Source organism: Schistocerca piceifrons, chromosome 7, assembly GCF_021461385.2.
Source record: "Schistocerca piceifrons isolate TAMUIC-IGC-003096 chromosome 7, iqSchPice1.1, whole genome shotgun sequence".
Lineage (NCBI taxonomy): Eukaryota > Metazoa > Arthropoda > Insecta > Orthoptera > Acrididae > Schistocerca > Schistocerca piceifrons.
In genome coordinates this window covers 236,340,709-236,364,127 of record NC_060144.1, presented here as the reverse complement: position 1 = coordinate 236,364,127, position 23,419 = coordinate 236,340,709, and the positions used below count along the sequence as shown (strand labels likewise).

The following is a 23,419-nucleotide window of genomic DNA, read 5'->3' as shown; positions in this document are numbered from 1 at the left end:
CAGAACAGAATTTCAGTCTTCTATTGCGGAGACAGGTTTCTACTTTACGTAGTTGTCAAAAACTGATGCACAAACAGCTATAACTGCTTTAGTTAAGTTGTAGATCATATTTCCTAGGCTTCCGAGCAGTTGGAAGCGTCTGAAATCAAGCCGCCTTCCGCGGTTACAGAAATGTTTGCCGTTCCGAAATCGTTTCTAAGAATAAATTGAAGTGAACGAAACTGGTTGCTCAGTTCTGTGGTAGCTCCCCTGCATCCACTTGACGAACTTACAACATCGTTGCCGAAAAATAGTCAACCCGACGTACACTAGGCAGAAACTGATATTTGTATGCACGAGGGATGGACTAGTCAAGTGCACTCAGACTGACGCGTCCGGAACAAATTATAAGCCAAACCATCCAAATCCGACAAGTTCGGAACATTTCATTTTATTCCAAAAGTAGATAATTAACTTTCGTAGCTCGATGATGAAAAGTCGAATGTGTGGAAAAAACACACGTACGTACGCAAGCACGCATCCCCCCCCCCCCACCCCCACCCGCCCACAGAGACACACACATAAGCGCGAGTGCGCGCAAGCATAAGCGGCTGAGTAGGGCTAGAGTTTGTTAGATGGCACTACAGGCCTCTCGGCTGTGAGTTAATGACGAAAGCAGTAATAATTGTGTTTATTCTGCATGTGTAAAAATCTTCTATTCTCTTCATTTATCGCTAGTGAGTGTCACAGTACTTATGTATGTACCTTTCTTGGCAGCTCTACTTTTGTCTAGAACGGTGTGTAAAATCCGCCAAAGGCAACTATGGGTAACGTAAAATAAATCATCGGTCCTCAGAAAGTTAGTAATTCGTTGGAATGGATTCGTGCCATTCCCAGCGCGAAACTGATGTCGAGGTATTGTTGAGGCTAGGTGTGAGGCTACACATGTTGGTCTTTTTCTGCAGCAGTTTGAAATAGCTACTCGTGATAAGTAACATGATGCTCGAAATGATATACTTGTATCTTCGAGCACTCAGATTAACGGCACGCGTCATCACTGCACTGTGCTGATTACTTCATTATTTTCAGTTGCTGTCTGTGAGAGGAATGACTTGAAATGTAGAATGTAGAGACAACGTGGATCACATTTCATAAGTGTATCTGTGGAAGAAATCTTTCGACTGATATAGTTGGTAGAAAGCATTTTGGAGACGCGATACATAACTGGTGTCGGTGCTTCTTTTACAGGACTCTTGTTAATACTCCCATGCCAACGAACATGTATGAATAAAACATTGAAAAGTGTAGTTTGCGGAAAGCCCTCATGAATTATACTCGTGGTAAACAGTCCTTGTCCACCACGTGTCACATTACACCCAAATAAGTACGCGGTGATGAGTGATGGAAAATGGTTCAAATGGCTCTGAGCACTATGGGACTCAACTGCGGAGGTCATTAGTCCCCTAGAACTTAGAACTAGTTAAACCTAACTAACCTAAGGACATCACAAACATCCATGCCCGAGGCAGGATTCGAACCTGCGACCGTAGCGGTCTTGCGGTTCCAGACTGCAGCGCCTTTAACCGCACGGCCACTTCGGCCGGCCACGAGTGATGGAGTCAAAGTGCCACGACCTATCAGATATCGATTTAGTCCCCGTTATGACCGGAACTGTTACGAGCCTAATAGCGGAAGCTAAATATAGTCGTAGCCTTCCTTCAGAACCGTTCCGCTCATAATTAAGAACAAATGTGCATGATGGACATCATAATTCAGAGTCTCTCTGTATTTCGTATCGAACGAAACGAATTAATTGGTGTCTGGGTGTGATGCTGGTTGGGAGGGGGGGGGGGGGGTGTAGTTAAACAATACGTCGTGTACTTCTTGAGTTAGCGCAGCATAAGCAAGAACAAATCTCAAAGCGACTCTCCGTTTATAAGTGTTTCCTCTTCTTCAGTATCATACGCGCACGAGAGAAAGCTGAGATTCGTATCAGGGGCAATCGTGATGGCTTAGTATCTCGACTACAGATAGACGTAGGAACATACCTCAACTGATTCTACTTCCAACGTACTGCTGCCACAGTGTATGTGGTTCCTGTGTGCGCTGCCTACGATTTTGCCTCACCTACGACGATTTCGAAGTTTCTCGTGCGCGACAAGAGGCGGAAATAAAGCGAGTTAATAAAACTCGAATAAGTAATCTTCTATGATTGAATTTCACTTAATATCTGTTTTAACAGTATCACCTTTCGTAATTGTATTCCTGTACGCTGTTGTCTTAGTTAGTGGGCACATTATACAAGAACAGAGACAAACAAAAACTGTCGACAACGAGAGGGTGTGTGTGTTTCATGGAGTGGGGAGGGGTGAAGGAAACACAATTTCTTACAAAATGGAACTCAGAACAGATGATATACTGTGGTTATTAATCACCAAACGAACTAATGCTACCATTTTAAAATAGCCTCCCTGTACTTAACTGTGAGAGTACAGTCAGTGTGACGTTTGTACGTATTAATTGGGTCTCAGGTACATGACGTTCAGATACACGCGCATACTTTCTATATTCACATTTTAGTATAGTTTAACGTTGGCTGGCTACACGAAAAGCAAAGAACATCACTAATGGAAGGTACAACACTATTGGAAGCTTTTAGAACCCGGGGTCATCTGGAATGTTAGTTACAAGGAGAATCGCGGCGGACAACGAAATAGTTTTCAAGTTTCACGACAAACGGCTGTGACTGCACTAGCTGCTTGTCAGTATCCATTACATATTACATGTTCTGGCATTATTCAAACTGATACTGATATTTTTTGGCAACACTGCGGGACTTGTACGCTGTTCACAGTGCTCTTTGTACTGGGCTGTGGAAGGATATGTTGTAGTCAACAACAGATAAAATTTTTATTATGTATTTATACACCCTGACGCGTTTTGAGCACTGTCTCTTCTCACATAGTGGACAATACGAGGTCCTGCTCTGTATGAAAATATTTATGACAGCAGTTAATGAACAGCGTTACTGAGAACCAATTCATTTACATGAAATGGTGGAGGCTTACAACAATGCTGTTTTTTAAATTTCCACATCAGATGCACAAAGAAATCTAGGAACACTAAAAACAATATCTAGTAAGACTTAACGTTCCACATTACAAAGTTTTGTCGCATTAGTTTGAAGAGCCTCTCATGTTACGATGGTAACACACTTGGATCATATGGGTCTGTTTTTGACGAATTGCATCTCAGAAGGAAGAAATAGTTGGTGTAAACAGCATCGCGAATCGGAAGCAGAATCGAAATAGCCAGGACAAATTTTTCAAATGGCTCGGAGCACTATGGAACTTAACTTCTGAGGTCATCAGTCCCCTAGAACTTAGAACTACTTAAACCTAACTAATCTAAGGACATCACACACATCCATACCCGAGGCAGGATTCGAACCTGCGACCGTAGCGGTCGAGCGGTTCCAGACTGTAGCGCCTAGAACCGCTCGGCCACCCCTGCCGGTATAGCCAGGATATCTTACGGTTAGCGATAGCTGCTCTTATGCACAGATATTGTCGGTCCACCATCCTTTCCGAAGGATATTAAGTATTTGCACTGAAAACTAATGTCAGAGAAGCGAAGCATTGCTTAAATTTGACCACGTGAAAATATGCAAATGATTTTGTGAAACTAAAAATGCATCATTTGCGTTTTATTGCACTTTGAAAAGAGGTGCAGCTGTAATCCATTTGCGAGCCTGTTGAAGGAAGCGTACGGAAAACAAACGTTTGCGCCTAACGTTCAGTTACCGATGCGAAGTTAAGTTCAGGCAATTGTTTTAGTTTCTTGTCGGCATTTTCCTCGCTGAGGGATCGCTGGGGTCGGTAAGTTGTTTCGCGCTGTGGCGGTGGAGCTACAGTTTTACGGTGCGACGGTGGAGCAGCTGTGCAGGCAAGTAAAACAAGCCGCTCAGAGCTGGGAACGCCAAAACGTGGCGCTGCCCATCAGTTAAGCCCAGCCCGCAGAGGTCTCTGCTCTGGGCGGCAATACGTAACAGCGCCGGACTCAAGCTAAATATTGCCTCCGGCTTGCTGACATTTGATTCTAGCTGTAGCTTAAGGAGAAATGAACATGCATATGTCAACGCAGCAACTTATTCTGAACTTTGTAAACCTATTCGTGCTTAGTATTAAGTAGAATTAAGTTGCTATTTATCTAGTCGATTGTTAACGAAGACTCGTATGAGGAGTCTCTTAAGCCAGTGATATATCCATATTTCAAGGTTCAAACGTTGTGTAAGGTCTACAAGAAGTTCCCGTACTCCTGGATCAAAATAGTGTATGGCACATTGCACTGCAAAAGAAGAGCGATATGGGTAAACTAACTTATTATATTGACAACTCAGTGGAATTGGATGAAAGTGCTGTAGCATGTTGCAAGAGATCTTCCAGTCGTGCACAGAAAGCTGGACGCCACATGGCGTGAGGTGAGTGTGACTGTAGCGTCAAATAGAGCTGGCCCGGCAACTCGTGGCAGTTGAAGGAACGTGAAAAGACAATGTGTGGCAATCAGCGAGCAGTTATGATGCACTGTGATGCTATTCTTCATTACAACATAGCTAGAGACAACATTTGGATGTCTTCATACAGGAGCTTCGTGAAGTCTGCGCACTCGAACCCTGCCATCAACTCTTACCAACTGAAATCGGGATTCATTTCACCAGGCCACGCGTTTTCCAGTCGGCTAGGGCACAACCGATAGGTCACGAGCTCAGGAGAGGCGCCGCTGGCGATGTCGTGGTATTAACAAACCACTCGGTTCGGTCATTTGCTGCTATAGCCCATTAAAGCCACATTTCACCGCACTGTCCTGACGGATACGTTCATTGTATGTCCCACATTGATTACTGCGGTTATTTCATGCTGTGTTGGTTACCTGTTAGCACTGACAACTCTACGCAAACATCGTTGCTCTCGGTCGTTAAGTGAAGACCGTCGGCCACTGTGTTGTCTGTGGTGAGAGGCAATGCCTAAAATTTGGTATTTCGAAATACGTCCACTAGGGAGCAATCTAACGGTTGTGTTCACTTGCGGGGGAAGGTTAGTGGCTTCACTAAGTAGGCCTACAACTGAATTTAACTTTTAGTGTCTTGGCAGAAAGTAACTGCTTTGTCATTGCGCGTGGGTGTTCACACGTGCAACTACGGTGCCGCTGCAGTATGCCACGACCAGTGACGTCACTTCAGTGCGAAGTAAGAATTCAGAACTTCCGTTGGAGCCAATGACGTGCGCTCCTAACATCTTTGAGATATTCAGACATTTTAGGAGTTGTCAGCTAGAAGATAAAGATTCTACGGTTTATACGACGTTTCTAGGCGCTACGGTCTGGAACCGCGCGACCGCTACGTTAGCAGGTTCGAATCCTGCCTCGGGCATGGATGTGTGCAATGTCCTTAGGTTAGTTAGGTTTAAATAGTTCTAAGTTCTAGGGGACTGATGACCTCAGAAGTTAAGTCCCATAGTGCTCAGAGCCATTTTTGTCTTCATACAGGGAAGACACATCCGGGAACTCTAAGTAGGACGAACTGTGCGGATGTAGGCCAGAAGTTTGACGTAGCTCACAGCGTTGTTTCACGTGCACTGGTAGCGTTCCGAAACGTAGCAACTGCTACCCGAAGGAGAGGAGTTCAGCTAAATCAACAGGTGACCGCCACTTTGCGCCACGGGTAAGAAGGGACCCGCGTCAGACGACGGGAGCAATAACAATCACATTTAACATGACTGCAAGGCATGCAATCGCAGGCTCCGCTGAGCCACAGCGACTGCATGGGTGTAATCTCTTTGCCAATCGACATGTCCTATTTCTGTTTCTGGAGGTACCGTAATGCACCCAGGAGCACTGTCGAATATGATCGTTTTCGTACTCCATGTGTTGTTGTTTGGGGAGGTATAATGTTGCATGGTCATACTGACCTCCAAATGTGCGAGCACTGTACACTCGCCCGTCAGTGTTATTGTGGCACTGTACACCTTCGCCATGTACGTCTTTTATGGGGTGCATTCGGCCCTGACCTCATTTTTGTGGATGAGAATGCGCAACCGCATCGCACAGCGCATGCAGAGGAGCTGTTGGAACGAGAGGATATTCAGCGAATTGTCTAGTCTGGTAGTCCCCCTATTTAAATCGCATCGACCACGTGTGGGGCACATTGGGGACTCTTATTGCAGCACGTCCAGTTGCATCCAGTAGCTGACAGCCACGCTGGTTGAGGAATGGACGCCCTACCGCAAGAACTTCTTACAGTCTTGCGACCAGCGAGGGAGATCCTTGTAGAGCATGCATTGCCGTCCGTGGTGTCTTCTAGCTGAGATATTAACCACGTGTGCGACTTGTCCAAAAAGAATTTCTATTAGAGTACGCTTTTTTTTAAAAAAAAAAAAAATGCTTCGTACGCATATCTCGCGACGACATCCAGGCACAGATCATAGCATGAGAAGGCGAGTACCTTTCCAATTATCGCATAATTATTTCTTTAGAGCAGAAGAGCGCAGCTCTACTGTGTGAACTGCGAAATATCGCACATTCATCAAAAAATAACAACTAGAGCGGATGCACAGAATTTAAAAACGGTACGAACAAAGCACGATAGGCTACATCTCGCTGCTCTACGTCATCAGATAGTTCAGTCACACATATCCGACTAAATAATTTTATTTTCTAATATTTTGTAATGTGATCGTGCATTATCAGCTTCAAAGTAGCGATGGCTGTAAAGCAAGTGTTTATTCCCCCAGTTTTACAAAGTCAAGAGGGAACTGGCGACTCGTCGGACATCCTGCAAAGGAACACGCCATCACTATTTATTTATATTTCTTTGCTATTTCCAGAGCCTTCCGAGTAAAAACTACATTCTCATCTTCTATAGCTCAGTTTGGTCGTTTATCTATTTCATTTTCTCTTTTGGCAGAAGTATGAAAATATTATTTTTACGAAAATTCAGTTCAAAATAATTGTAACAATGAATTTAAATTGAGTAATTTATTTCCACCGTTGGATATTTTCTGCGTGCATCATTGAGAAAACTTGCCATTGCCATTCAAACTTTTCTTCCGGAAACATTTAATTGAGTTCCTTGCTATTACATTCAAGAGAATCGTACTGATAGAATCAGTTAGCCTAGTGTTAGCTATTGAGAGTAGTGAAATGGTAGAGAGCGAGCGACATTTAAAGCTGTCAGTAAGCGACAATGAACATGGAACAAAACCTTCATTCACTCCTGGTTTTCTGTATGCTGAGATAGATCCCGAAGAATCGTTTAGCGATAGGTTTCCTGAACGAAGGGGGACAAGTCAAATCCGAAGGAAGCGGAGGATAAACGCTTAATTTTCCGTGTCCGTGCGTTTATTATCCTTGTTTGGATATAAAGGATAATGTGCAGTGGTTCCAAACTGTAGACTGTTCCATAGATGTTCTGTTTAAAATTTTTCTACAGCTGCTTCTGCAGCGCCGATGTTTGTTTCGTGAAAATTTTCTCGGAATGTAATTTCCTATACTTTATGGAAGTTTGGCCGTATCTGATATACGGAGGGATCCTGCGGAGTAAGTACAGTGCATCCATTCATACGGTCCTGAAGTAGTTCGGGCAAGAACAGCCGTAGTAACGATTCTTGGCATGAATTCATATATGCTCGCTGCAAGTAACCTGTGATAGCTTACGTGACGGAAAGAATAAATAACTAGCAGGATCAGATCAGGTGAAATGTACTGACGAAGGAATAGAACTTCTTTTCACCCTGTGAGGCTCACGAGAACCGTGTAAAAAATGAGACGGTGCCCAGTTATGGTGAATTTACTTATGTCAACATTGTGAACACACGTTTGTCAACGAACAATTAGAACAACAAGTTCCCTTTCATTTTTCCCGACACAGTCCACACTGATCCATTTAATTGATATTGAGTAATCATTCACTAAATCCGCTCACGTATTTATAGCAGTTTTTTGTCGTCAGCCCAAAAGTAGATTCCTAAATGAATTCTATCTCATACAGGGACGATTCACCGATACGGCGGTGGCTATTTCCTACGAGTATGGTTTCCCATCTGTATGTTTCGTTTCTGATGACCTCGCTATCAGTGAGGCGTTCAACTTCAGCCGCCCTATATTACTGCAGATCAGATCGAAATAGAACTGGTGTTGTCTCATTACTGCGGTAACCATCGACTAAACACTATGCCATCGACTAAACACTATGCGAGAGACGAACTGTGTAGAGTGTAGATTCTAGAAGCACAGCAAATTATTTGTCAGTACTTCTTAAACTGTTCTGTTGGCTATTTGTATTTCATGTACCACTGATAAAGTTCCTATTGATGGTTGTTCGGTCACCAATGAAGCACTGTTTGTTCGAAGTCAATAATTCTTGTAATTGTTCTGCCTGGGTCCTAAAATTGCTGATCGCTGTTACCCAGCTTCTCACAAACAACACGAAATTTGTTAAATTTATTATACTACGGGTATAGTTAACGTTGATACCATTTTCTTCAGACGGATGGGGTTTTACACACTTTACTCTACTACTGTACGTCGTAATCATCTCTTAAAATGCTAATATAATTCAGGATGCTTTGAGGAATTTTGTTTAAAAATATCGACTCTGGTGACGAGTCGTCAGCTAATGACAGTACCTATAGGGTACGGGCTTCCTCGTTGACGTTATTCGCCCCAGATGCCTCGAGCACTAACACAATATTTTTATTGGCGTTCCTCAGGCGCCTGCCGCAGCGCTTCGTGATGGGCTGTTACCTCTCTCAGAGAGGCTCTGCCGAGACTTTTTTGGGAGCCATAATGTGTACCATAGTTATCATCTTGTTCTTATTACCGTCCCTCTTGGAAACCGAGGCTCTCGCGTGTCTAATGTCTGTTACGTGCTTCATTATTTCTTATTTTGGAATGGGGGCACGAATTACCTCGTCGATGCAGCTCGTCTGCGCCCCGGGCGATTGGGACTCGTTTGTATACACATTGTTTATAACTCAAATGTTTTTACTGCAGCAGTTTTTCAAAGCGAGTACACGGTAGCAACTTGTAATAGCAACTACAGCCGGTACCAGCTGATGACTAATAATAGTATACGCAAGGAAGTGTCCACTATGTGGTTGTGATGTTAGGGTGTGCGCAAAAACTATTTTTCTGTTAAATCTCTCAGGGCACGGAGCTATGCTGATGTGTAGGTGTCTGAAATTAATGACGGATGTAATCTGACTTGCAACGCGGCTCTGAGGCCACGTTAAACTGTAGGTTGGCTGGCTAAGCCAGCTCTAAGGTCGGCATTCCAGCTTCTCTAAGACCATACGTACTAACGCACTTTGGTGTTCATAACAACCTTGGGGTTGATGATCCCTGAACGGAGAAAATCTCCGGCCAAGCCGGGAATCGAACCCGGGCCCTTAGGATTGACAGTCTGTCGCGCTGACCACTCAGCTATCGGGGGCGGACTACGGGACAGTGTAGTCGGTGGGTGACTGTGGGAGGACACAGGATGACTTAAACAATATTTTCAGTTGGTGTGATGAATGTAGAAAAATATAAGTTAATGCAGATGAGTAGGAAAAAGGATCCCGTGATGTTCCAATACAGCGTTTGCAGTCTGCTGGTTGACACAGTCAAGTCGATTAAATATCTTTGCGTGACGTTGCAAAGAGATATGAAATGGAACGAGCACATCAGGATCGTAATAGGGAAGGCGAATGGTCGACTTCGGTTAATTGCGAAAATTTCAGAAAATTGTAGCTCATCTATAAAGGAGACCACATTTAGAACACTAGAGCAGCACATTCATGGGTGTCGCTCTGGTATTAGGATCCCCACCAGGTCGGATTAATGAAAGACGTCGCGGAAATTTAGAAGCGGGATGCTAGATTTGCTTCCGATAGGTTGGATCAATACACAAGTACTGCAGAGATGCTTACTGGAACTCAGATGGGAATCCCTGATGGGAAGGCCACGTTCTTTTCGAGAACAGTAGTGAGAAACTTTTGAGAACCGGCGTGTGAAACTGTCTCCAGAACGATTCTACTACCGCCAACATATATTTCGTCTAAGGACCACGAAGATAAGGTATGAGAAATTTAGGGCTCGTACGGAGACACATAGACAGTTGTTTTCCCCTCGCCCTGTTCGCGAGTGGAAGAAGAAAGAAAATGACTATTAGTGGTACAACGTACCTTCCGCCACGCACCGTACGATGGCTTGCTTAGTATACATGTAGATGTAGATGTGAATTTATATTATCTGTAGCATCTCTCTCTTCAAAGAAATAGATCACTCTTTGCAGTTTTCATTTAACTCTAGTTCCCTCCCAACTGTTAAACTATTATGCTTGTTTGTTTTGGCCTTACTCTTTGTGTAGCTCATGATGTGTAGTAATTTTCACTCTGATTTGATCGAGGAGGGGGTAGTGGGGAGGGGTTGAACATATTTATCGTCAAACAGATGAACTACTAATTCGAAAATGGATGCAGGTGATGAGTGTTGCGAAACACACTTCAAAATTCGATTTCTTCTTTTATACTCCCTATTGCAGAACGAGCTATGTCGTCCAATGATTTGCGTCGAACCTGTAGGGGGAACGTAAACAGTTCGACGCTCTGTCGAGAAAGCACAGGAGCGCGGTTGGATGTATCATCTCACAGAATGCTCTTTCTGTGTGATGGAAGGCAGCCGTCCGCAAGTTCTGCGGTCTGTCTCCGATGCGTTGCGAGGTTCTCCTTCTCGAGATCTATTTTTACGCCGCAATCGCGATGTCCAGCTAAAAAGACAAGAAGAAATAGTCCTACAAGCGTCGCCGCTCATCTCTTCCACAGTGTCCGATTTGGTGCTCAACATTTTGTCGATATCTACGTTGTCGTAGAAAGGTTAGCTGCATCAATTTATGTCCAACAAAATCATGTTGTTGAGTAGGCCAGGTCTCTGTAGAAATATTTAAGGCGCTATTTTCTCTTTTTAAGAAATATATATGAGCCGACAAAATTATATATATGAGACGACAAAATTTTTGTTATATGGGAGTGGAAAATTCCCAAGTTCTCTAGTTTCGTAAAGGAGCACCGTCAAGATAAAGAATATAGCTCTTACAGTGTAAGTATTTTAAAATACGGAGATGTGTCTGCTCTATTACCCATCGACGTCCTTCAGCTGTAAAGGTCTGCACTTACGTACAGTCGATGTTTGAAGTTTAACGAATTTAAAAGATAACAGAAGCACCCTGTGACAAACTGTTATGACCATAAAAAAAAAAAAATGGTTCAAATGGCTCTGAGCACTATGGGACTTAACATGTGAAGTCATCAGTCCCCTAGAACTTAGAACTACTTAAACCTAACTGACCTAAAGGACATCACACACATCCATGCCCGAGGCAGGATTCGAACCTGCGACCGTAGCGGTCGCGCGGTTCCAGACTGAAGCGCCTAGAACCGCTCGGCCACACCGGCCGGCTATGACCATCACATTCACGTAGTCATAAGTGATGTGTTATTTGTCAAAAAAACTAAGCATTTGCTTGAAATAATATATGTGAACATATGCAATGCTGACATAGTCATGTTTCTCAAAACATCAGTTGTGTTCGCGTACGTTGTTTCACTACTTGGCATCTGAGTGCAAATGCAAGTGGTTAAAACACACGTAACGAGGGTAACCTGTGAACAGTGTACAACACTTTCGGCGTATCTGTACTGCAATAGTGCAATAATAAAAGCAACAGCGATCACATAAACCTGATCTTTGTCACGAGATAGAGAACTTCTCCTGTTGGAGAATTAGCTCCTCGAAGTAGTCAGTCCTGCATATTTAATGTTCATAGTGCGATCGTATGTTATGATTTTAGCGTGGAACTAATCTCGTTTACTGCGTGTAGTTGCAGTCACGTTGTTCCCGCTCGTGCGAGAGGCGGTGACTGCGAACTCCACCCATCCTCGTGCCACCTGCTTTGATGGCTTGCTCGATCAAGGTCACTGGGAACCTGCAGCAAGTGAATTGCTAACTGTTGAGTCCCTTGCGCCGGAACTCTTATTTCTTTCTGTTATTTGTCAAAGTAGCGTGAAAATGTTTGCGGGTGAAAACTAAAACAGGCGCATCACAGCGTCCGAGTAAAATGACGCGACAACTGGTTGTGCTCTCCATCGTTGAATTACGTGGTACAGTATGATTCCTGTGGGCAAAACGTCTAATTCTGGACACAAATTCACCGTGAAATTCTGGCACTATTAAGAACCAAATGCAAAGTAGCGTCCGACAGTGGTGAAATGGTGCCAAAAATTTGACCAAAGCAGCGCAGGCGCAGATGACGCTGATAGGGGAAGAAGGCCGTTTACATCGACCACAAGTGACAATGTCCAGCCAATAGAGGCAAAACATCTCAGGTTGGGGAGATTTTCCGACGATTAGGACCTTCATACAGCGGTAACAGGGTGTGCCACTGTTGAAATATCGGCGGTTGTCGACGACGTCACTCAGCTGCATTCCCGTAAGTTACTCCAACACTACTCAATATTATTACTTATGAGCGCCATCTAATAATAGTATACCTTCAAATTTTTTTTTCATACATCATGTTGCCTCGTGAGTAGTTGATTTACGTCCAGCTTTAAGGGTAAACCTTACCGTGGTCCTATCACAATCCTGATGCAACAAAATTAAGGACTGTTTCATAAACCACGGCCGAAGACGATTGTGACAGATGTGTGACACTGCAAAAACTTATTTGTTTGTCGCAAAAAAAAAAAAAATTACTGAAGGTGCGCATAGATAGCCTCTGTTTTGAAAAATCTGTCGAGAAAAGTGAAACGAAGAGTAATAACACAATCTTTGTGGCTCAATTCGTTACTACGTGCTCGCGAACCGGGCTCAGAGTGAGAGCTCTCCAAATGATTCAACGTTCCTCTTGGCACGTTCACGCAATGTTCACGAAATGATTCAGAGATAGATGTCTGCTGTCTGGGTGAGCCATTTCTTCGTTGCGTCTCGGTATGTGCGAGGAAGCAGGTTATTTGTAGCTGGAAGAATACACAAATTTGAGAATGGACAATGCGTAGAAATTCAAAGACAATAGTAATAGTTGCTTGTGTATGACCCTTGTATCATACCCGTAACACAGTAGCGAGTAGGGGCACCTGAAGTGACAAGCTTTTTCCATACAGCGTAACTCTATATAGCGTGGGGTCAGTTAAGTAGCGATCAAAGATTCCGAATAATACAGAAATATGCAAGTCTCTTCGCCTCTGTTCACCCCAAACCAAACATCTGTACTTAGACAAACACTCTTGAATAGAATAACGACAAAGTAAGCACTCTTGAGCCAGTGACTACTGTATGTATGCAAAGTAGGGATTGTTGTGTATTGTCAGCTTCGTCCTCCTCCCCTTGTTTTTGTTCGTTCTTTTCTTCTTCTTCCTCCTCCTTTCTTCCTAGGCTGAAGTCCGATAACAGTATGCTTCAGTCTATCTTCAGGTTGTCCCTCCTCCATCTTTCCCGTGGACGGCCGGATGGTGATTTAATTTTGCGATTTTCACAATCTTCCGTTCATCCATATTGCCTATGTATTCTCTACGTTACAGCATTTTCTAATGTGCCCACTCATTAATGGAGCCAGTTTATATTCTTTTCTAATACTTTCACTTCTCTCTCTCTCTCTCTCTCTCTGTATCTCCCGCAGTCTCCCCCGCAAAATTTTCATTTCCGTGGTTTCAAAAAGTCTTCAAATTTTTGATGTTTTTGATTTTGTATCAGCTGTGTACTTAATAATTGGTCACATTATTGTTTTGTATATTCTTGCCTTTACATCTTTTCCTAGGTGTTTGTTTTTCCCCAAATTATATCATTTAAATACACTGCTACTTTGTTTGCTTTTTCTGTTCTTTCGCTAACTCCTTTGCGACATTTTCATAGCTGGACAATTCAATACCAAGGTATTTAAATGTCGTTACCTGTTAAATAATTTTCTGTCTAACTTCGATTTGTAACTAATTGGTTCCACAGACATTGTCATACATTTAGTTTCTCGAACAGATATGTCCATATTTAGGTTTTTGGGTGCCATGCCAAATATATGTAAAGGTTTCTGTAGATTATCTTCACTCTATGGTAGCAGAACTGCATCGTCAGCATAACAAATGATTTTTATTTCTTGTGCCCATATTCTACTACTACTACCAGCCAATACCACCTTTATCCTCTCCTCTATTCGTACAGCTGTAATAAAATATAACAATAATTGTATTCGGCGCCTGTTGAAGTTCGTCATTTGTAGCTATTATCTGCTGCTGGCACTCTGGACCGACGATGTTCCAAGAGTCTGTTGATATGAGGAAGCCGTTCGTGCCCTCGGTTCAGCAGCGCTACCGTGAATCACTGTCACGCCGACACACGTGCACGCTAGAATGGCGGAACTTGCACGTGTCACGACTGACGCAGGAATGTGCTGTGCCGCCAACCGAGCGAAGAGGCCGGGTGGAGTGACGCGTTCTTTCTTTGTGGTGTCCTCTGAAGCAGCTGAGGGGCGTCTCCAGTCCTGACAATAGAGGAAGGTCAAGTCTACAAGAGACAAACACGAGAATTTCCGCAGTCGGTCACTGATATTCCGGCGGCGATGTTAATACGCTTATAACGAGGGTTGTAGTGGCTGTAGCATTTCTTTTGTTCAAGACGACCATACGACTCTCGACAAATAAATGGTGATAGAAAGCATACACTACTTAAAGGAAATGCTACTGTCTATTGATAATGGTGAAGTAAGCAGACATACGAGTTGTATTACAGTTAATAGTGAAAACTGACAGGCGTTAAAGCGTACGCTAACAGAAGCAAAACCGTTTGGAAAACACGAGCCCACAAACGGGCTGTTTGCGAGGTAAGTACGGGTGTGTGGTTGTGACCCGACACTAATTTCCGTATGAAATACAGTTCTACTTAGTACAAACATGTCTGAGGTTTCACGGTGCGATTAAGCTCCATGTAATTGGGGTCTAATCTTAACCGTGGCCCATGTTTGTGCAATGTGGTCCGTGCATGATGGGGCACCGCCACATTTTGCTACTGATGTGACACCAAACGCGCCTATATGATCCAAGAAGGATAAGTAGAGCAGTTGAAAGTGCTGCATACATATGAAAATGTGTATACATTTCAGATGACTGATGTTGAAACTTAAATTTTGAGGCGTTTTTATTATATTGCTTTAGATTCCGTAGCTCAGTGGTCACTCAGTCTGGCTGTTATCTGGAGGATCATAGTTCGATTCCGGCTACTGCCAAGGACTTTTCCTTGGTGGGAGAGCTGGTAGGGGTGCGCTCAGCGTCGTGATACCAGTTGAAGAGTTACTTGATATCCAAACGGATATGATACACGAATTGAGGTGATAATCATGAAAACAAAGGCGTTTTTCGTTTCGGCAGTACCTTCTCAAGGAATTTCAGTCACCAACTTTCTCCTCAGAGTGAGAAAATCGAATATATATATATATTGCTCCTACCTTCGTAGGGAGAAATGATCATCACAATGAAACAAGAGAAATCAGAGCTCGCACGGAAAGATTTAAGTGTTCCTTTTCCCACGTGCTGTTCGACAGTGGAACGGTAGAGAAATAACTTGAAACTTGTTCATTGAATCGTCTACTAGGCACTTAATTGTGAATTGTAGAGTGATCATTTACTTGTAGACATAGTTAACACATCCTGTGGGCCATAGGCGGAGTGTGACACGGCGATGGGTGGCTCCTGACTGGCCCATTGCTTGCTGTTTCTCGATTTTTTATTTTCCTGTGCTGCCTATTGTGTGGGCGATTCTCCCCAAAATTCGTAGAGTTCTGTCATTCAGCAACGAATATAGTCGTATATTTAGAAACGTCACTCAACCAATGTTCAATTTGCCCATGTTGGCTATTATTTGAGACAAAGAATAGGAGATCCACACGGGTTCGAATATGTGCATAAGATTTTCCTGCGATTGTCTCACGAAGAAGAGGTTGTGTCGAGTGGGATGGGTGCGCTCCTTTTGTTTAGGAAAGCTGCCATCGACCTCGTCAAAACGTCGCCCTCCGGAGAGAACGGTCAACGCGCTCGCCTGTTGCGGCCGCGCTAACAGACTGCCTTTGTGTTTGGGCGCCCCGTCCAGAACAAAAGACGAGACAGCGGACAGGCGATAGCGCCGGAATGCCCGTCGTCCGGCTATTATGGTTATCACGGGCGCTCGATAAGGGGCATTCCTGCGCCGCTTTATTCGGCACGCGTCGCGTGCTCTGCTGCTCGCCGGCCGTCCCAACACAGCGAGCCCCGGCACCTGGGTTCGCGCGTCCTTTCGACTCTCCGGTTGTGGTTGCGTTTGTAAAAAACGTGCCATAATGTTGGCCTGTTGCTGAAAGAATAGACAGTGTGAACTGTCCGGGTTGTCATTTAGTCTACTCCTGTGGAATGGGATCACTTGGTCGGCGATGCCTCCGCACGCCCACATACCGTTGTTATAACCCAACATGCTCTACAGTGTGTCGACATCTTGCCTTGGCTTCTCGAAAGCAAGATCTGCCTCCAGTCCAGCATATACGGTACATCATCGGATGGCAACTCCAGCGTCACCCACAGACAGCATTAACTGCCCTTTTATTAACCGACCAGGGGCAACAGCCACGGATCTCCATCCCACATGCTTACATCCGACGCCTGTAGAACAAATGCAGACACGTTTGCGTGCTTGCACTCAACATTCTAGCGGTTTCTTCGGTTATTATCTGTTGCTTACATTAACCTATAATACTTTCAATGTTACTCGCTTAAATATATTACCTAGACAGATGCATTCCCGAAATTTCATTACGCTACATTATTTTATTTTTTGCTGCTGCGGTTTTTTTTCTGTCAGGGTAGTTTTGTAGTCTTTTCATTCCGTTAGCTTGACCATTTCGTCGTATAAAACGTAGAATCTTTATCTTCTAGCTGACAACTCCTAAAATGTCTGAATATCTCAAAGATGTTAGGAGCGCACGTCATTGGCTCCAACGGAAGTTCTGAATTCTTACTTCGCACTGAAAAACGCAACTGAAGTGACGTCACTGGTCGTGGCATACTGCAGCGGCACCGTAGTTGCACGTGTGAACACCCACGCGCAATGACAATGCAGTTACTTTCTGCCAAGACACTAAAAGTTAAATTCAGTTGTAGGCCTACTTAGTGAAGCCACTAACCTTCCCCCGCAAGTGAACACAACCGTTAGATTGCTCCCTAGTGGACGTATTTCGAAATACCAAATTTTAGGCATTGCCTCTCACCACAGACAACACAGTGGCCGACGGCCTTCACTTAACGACCGAGAGCAACGATGTTTGCGTAGAGTTGTCAGTGCTAACAGGCAACCAACACAGCATGAAATAACCGCAGTAATCAATGTGGGACGTACAATGAACGTATCCGTCAGGACAGTGCGGTGAAATGTGGCGTTAATGGGCTATAGCAGCAAATGACCGAACCGAGTGGTTTGCTAATACCACGACATCGCCAGCGGCGCCTCTCCTGAGCTCGTGACCTATCGGTTGTGCCCTAGCCGAGTGGAAAACGCGTGGCCTGGTGAAATGAATCCCGATTTCAGTTGGTAAGAGTTGATGGCAGGGTTCGAGTGCGCAGACTTCACGAAGCCTTGGACTCAAGTTGTCAACTAGGCACTGTGCAAGCCGGTGTTGGCTCCATAGTGGTGTGGGCTGTGTTTACATGGAATGGACTGAGTCCTCTGGTTCCGTTGAGCCGATCATTGTCTGTAAATGGCGAAGTTCGGCTACTTGGGGAGATCATTTGCAGCCATTCATGAACTTCATATTCCCAAACAACGATGGAATTTTTATAGAAGTCAATGCGTCATGTTACCAGGGCGCTGTTGTTCGCGATTGGTTTGGAGAACATTCTGGACAACTCGAGTGAATGAAATGGCCACCCAATTGACCCAACATGAATACCATCGATTATTTACGGGACACAATCGAGAGGTCAGTTCGTGCACAGAATGCTGCACCGGCAATACTTTCGCAATTACAGACGGCTAAGTACACAATATGGCCCAATATTTCTGCAGGGGACCTCCGAGGACTTGTTGAGTTCTTGGCACGTAGAATTGCTGCACTACGCCGGGCTAAAGGGGGTCCGATGCGATGTTAGCAGGTACCCTGTGAATTCTGTCGTCTCAGTGCTACATCTACATCGAAACTACACTCTGTCATCCATGCATTCAACAGCAAGGACTGATTTATAACGCGAGATTTTCAAAAACAATGATATGCTCGTTTCCAGTATTCAGTGAAACGCCCACATGATATTTTTCCCGAGTAGTGATGGTGCATTAGCGTTGGAGAACTCTTAGCTTTATGTAAACCTCCAACAATTACTGCCACTCAGTCCAGCAGTAGCTGTACACATTTGCGGGGTGCTGGGGAAACTCATCGCGAGGCCGGGAGCGGCTCGTGTCCCGACGGGCCAGAGAGGTGAGCGACACAGACGAGCCGCCACTCCGAGCCACGCCACACCGCCTGCTGACTTTAAATTCCTCAAAAGTGCCGGCCGTAAAAATACCCGGCGGCGGCGCGTCTGATGTAGCGTTAGAAGGGCCCACACTTGTCTGCGACAGCGCACCGAAAAAAGGGATGCCGGATGGTGGATGCTCGCCAGTGGGTCCGTATCTCTCACCGTCCTCCTGTTGCAGGATGGTTGCAAAAATCTTCAAATTCTCTGTCTTCTGTGGTAGTCAAGCAGAGGAAACCGATGCATCATGACGTTACTCAATGTGTTTTCTAATCGCATTGTTTCCTAATTAACAGCTTCCTGCGTTTGAAACCAAAGGTTGATAATCGATTGGAATACCGGCATGGATCCCCAAAAACAGATAAACTCGTATCAGCCACTTCTATAAACTACTTTTCACCCACCTTCTTGAAACCCTATTTCCGAGACCATTGCCCTGAACGAACATGGCGAAGATCCTGTGCGCATGGCTCATGTAAGCGAACATCCGCGCCACTATTTGCACCTGTAGAATTCAGCATGTTCACGCATAAAAACCTAATTTAACATTTGCCGCACCGTATATGAGGATCTTTGCCGCATTACAGCCACTCTATTAGGGAGGTGTGATAATCAGCAATGTCCCTGTTATCCAAATGCTATTATCCGGCTTGAGAAATGTCCGCGCACAGCTCGGAGATTTAGAAAAAGACCTAAGCCTGAAGTGTTATTATAAGTGGCGATCAAAATGTTTTTGGCCAGGCAATGTCGCCGTGAACACTGAGGCAATCATCCCACCGATGCAGCAGTTTGAACATACCCCTTTGGTAAAACACGGCACCCTGCTGCGTGAAGTAGTCCGTAACTGCTTACTGCACATTGTCGTCCGACAGGAATCTTCGACCCTTCAAGGATTTTTTTAAGGGACCGAAGGCGTGACCATCGCATGGGAAGATATCAAGACTGTAGGACGGGTGAACGAGTGTCTCCCACATGAGTTGGCGTAACTTCTGATACTGGTTGAGACTGGCCTTCTACATTGACCGGCGTTTTGTGTCGAATAGCGACCAGCATGGAACTTGGCGTACCGTTCCACAACGATGTCTTTCGACACACGTGTTGCCGCATATACATTTTCCCTAGGATGTCTACCAGTGTTTGCCAAGAAAAGAGTAACAGCACTTTGGCCCTGTTTGGACATCTTTGGTATTAACGTCACCATAGATCACCTTTCCGCATTTACCACACGCACGTCGTAAAGACACGAATCCCACACTAATCCCTTGACTACGTGTCGGTGCTTATATACCCGCATCGAAGTGGCGCTACGGTGCATATACGCTACAGCAACGCCCTCATAACGAAACTTTTTGATTGCTCTTTATACCACGATTATTTTTGTTCAGAATAAAAATCTATGATTTTGAAGAGGTTGGTAACGAAAACATCCTTGAGTGGTTAAATACGAGCGGAGATTTGAGCAGCTAATTGACGCGGATACAGTGAATAAAGTGCGTTCGGTAGAGCAAGAACGAAAACTAGGCGAGTGAGGAAACCGTTATCATGCACACCGAGGTACTGGAGTGCGTTGATTAGTTAGTGGATTATGCGGGACAAAATTCGTTTGACTATAGGCGATGTTTTTACTCTGCGTTGATTAGTTAGTGGATTATGCGGGACAAAATTCGTTTGACTATAGGCGATGTTTTTATTCTGCGCAAAACGAGAATCGTCGTCGGGGAAAAAGTAAACGAAAAACTGAAACAGAACTAAAAGGACGATTATTTTCCAAAATCGAACTGAGAGAAAGTGACACGAAATACAATGCGTTGTGTTGTAATTTTGTAAATAAGTTAAAACTGAATAATACAGTACTGATGGTCCACAATATTTATTTTATATTTCACTTGAGCGGCCTCTCGGCTTTCTACGCTAACTTCTGACAACATAAGACCAAGTAGTTAGTCCAGACGACATGTTGTGAAAAATAAAGCAGATGACAGTCACCGGTAAAAAAAAAAAAAAAAAAAAAAAAAAAAAAAAAAAAAAAAAAAAAAAAAATGTGTATTTTGGATTATCCGAGTTCTTTTCGGTTATTTGTGTAGACTGTGATCTGCATTAACCCGTATAATGGTATTATTTGTCATTATTTTTCTGCGAAAAGTAACTATCATACAGGTTTGTTCGCTCGCAGTGTCGGGCATTGAGGTGTAGCGGTGATGTGCGTGCCTTGATGGTGAAAGATCGCGGGATCGAATCTCACCCGGGGCTCGGATTTTTCACTCTACTTTTTAACTTAGCATTCACCTCTCAGTGATGTGGAGATATGTCAGAAACGACGTGTGGTTCAGATTCCACGTTAAACTGTAGGTCACTTTTCCTTGGGGAGAAAAGTGGTGCGAAATTATTATAATATGTTATTATTATTGTTATTATTATATACTTGTAATTTAGTGTGCACACCTCTCACTACACGTTTGTCAATTCTTTCCAGAGAATACAGAATACATCGATAGTGTACTAGGTAACATCGTATCACAGTGGACCTCAAGAGATACTTTATCTAAGACGCAATTCGCTGATTCAATTGCACCGCTATCTGCTTGTTTCTGTTCCTGAGCACTTGCCCGCTATAATTTGCATCCGTGGTTACAGAATGCACGCAGCTGGAGGACCCCCGCCTCGAGTGGCGAGCTATCCAGGAGGCGATGCTACGGGACTACTTGCAGACGGCGCAAGACGTCCTCGAGGTGAGTAGCGACTACTTCAACCCTCCGTTCCGCTTCGCGCGATCATTAGAACGTGCGTGTGCGTACTTAAGCTGCAGATACCCAATATATACTAAAAAAAAGACCTATGTAGATCGTTAAATGAATTTCCTTGTAGCCGTTTTGGCTACTGCCACAATCAGATATCTATAATTCAGATTACAGAAACATAAAGAGTGGGGTGCGTTTATCATACAACATCGGGCCACAACAAATTAAAAAGTTTTCTTAGAAGTTTCACTCACCAAAAAGTGTGAACTATGTAAACGACGCTCAGTGCCAATATTTAAACGTATATCTAATCAGAGTATCTGCTAACAACTGATTCAAAAATTACCAGCGGGAAAATGCCCCTAGGTGAGCACAAAAAATGCGAAACTGTTACTGATTGTTTAAAAGTCTCTGAGTGTAAACGCTGCCTCATTCTACCTTCCTCAGCTCCTTTAAAAATTTCCCCAAATATTTTGTCATGCGAATATATTCGTGCCTTTTTTTTACGTGCAGCTAACCTAAAATGGTTCAAATGGCTCTGAGCACTATGGGACTTAACATCTGAGGTCAACAGTCCCCTAGAACTTAGAACTACTTAAACCTAACTAACCTAAGGACATCACACACATCCATGCCCGAGGCAGGATTCGAACCTGCGACCGTAGCAGTCGCGCTGTTCCGGACTGAAGCGCCTAGAACTGCTCGGCCACCGCGGCCGGCTCAGCTAACCTCAAACTGCCACAAGCTCCCCAAACTGTAATTCATTCACACACCGTAGTCCATCGCTCTAAGTCGCTCATACCCATCCACTCCTATTTGACTTTTCTCACTACTTATTTAGCCGAATTCACTGCCATTAACTCTCTGTGTCTGTAATTGTCACAGCTACAGTCCCCTTCGTTCTGTCCTGCTACTATAGTCTCCTGTTACTGTCACCGTCCCCCTCTTGCTCTCTCTTACTGTTGATACCTTATTCCTTCCTTCCTAATACTGCTGCTGTCTTTTCTCGCAGTTACTGTCTCTCTCTTTCTCGTTGTCATTGTCATATACTATGTCTTTCATTATCACTAGCTCTCACCCATTTCCACTTTCTCTTTATTGCTCCACCCCCCTTTCCTCTTTTCCTAGCACTGTTCTATTACTGTCAACTATGTTTCACTTTTTATTCCCTCTCTTTCTCTCGGACTACCATTGTCTCCTCTGCTAGTTTCCCGTCATCCACTGCCCAGTTCCGTCGTCCTTTGCATCAGCTCAAGCGTCCTTTGCAGCTTGCAGCTCTGCGTTAGTGAGACATTTCTGTAATGTTTCGCTAATGCAGAGTTGCACGACCATTGCACTCTTTTCCTTTTAATTCCATACGCACAGTAATTGTACTAGCTGGACTGCTAGTAGCACTTTGGAACTCATACGAGTGACTCCTCCCGCTGATTTCGTGGGATTTCTTACAACCGCACTCCGCAGCGCTCGACAATCCCTGTGCGTCAGTACGTGTGCTCTGCCTGGCGTTGATTTAGTTACGGTTGTTCCTTCGTGTTTCTGTGTTTCACAACCACAGCACCACCAGTCGACATGGGCAGCTTTAGAAGGGTTGAAATATCACTGATGATACTCTGGTGATGTCCAATGACCAGCCCACATTCGAAATCGAGCTCTCCTGACCGACCCATTTTACTATTCCCCACCCCCTTCCTTTTATACTGGCGAGCCCACCTCTCGTGACATCTAGTGGTCAGTTCCACATTACATAGGGCTGTCTGGTTATATTTGATCAGATGATTAGAGCAATTGGTACGGTCGGATAGGGGGGATCCCGGTGCGCTGGTCGTAAGCGAGAATGCAGCTAGATGCGCCCGCAGCGGAAGTCCCGAGTCAGCTGGAGCAAGACGAGCAGCAGACGCGAGTCGCCGCCGCCTGCATCACCGCCCGCCCGACAGACAGATGGGCGCAGGAAGCAGCAGCGGCGCGGCGACCCAGAAAGGGGAGCAGGGGGGGAAAGCGCTTTCCCACGGCCACGCGCCCCGCGCTGCGCCCGCTTCCGGCCGTAAATCCGACTGCAATCAGGCGAGCGCCCGAGCTCCGCTGTCCGCGCCGCGCCGCCTCCACATCCCGCTCCTGCCTGCTCTCCCGAGGTGCCGTCGAGCCCGCCTCGTA

General features: G+C 44.6%; 1 protein-coding gene across 1 annotated transcript in view; it reads left to right on the top strand.

The window, feature by feature from the left end:
* Positions 1-23,419, top strand: part of LOC124804818 (protein kibra) — a 200,890-nt gene that overhangs the window by 108,278 nt on the left and 69,193 nt on the right. The window contains exon 3 of the mRNA XM_047265156.1: positions 21,165-21,259. Within this exon, the coding sequence (XP_047121112.1) occupies positions 21,165-21,259 (95 nt within the window). The remainder of the gene's footprint in view (positions 1-21,164; positions 21,260-23,419) is intronic.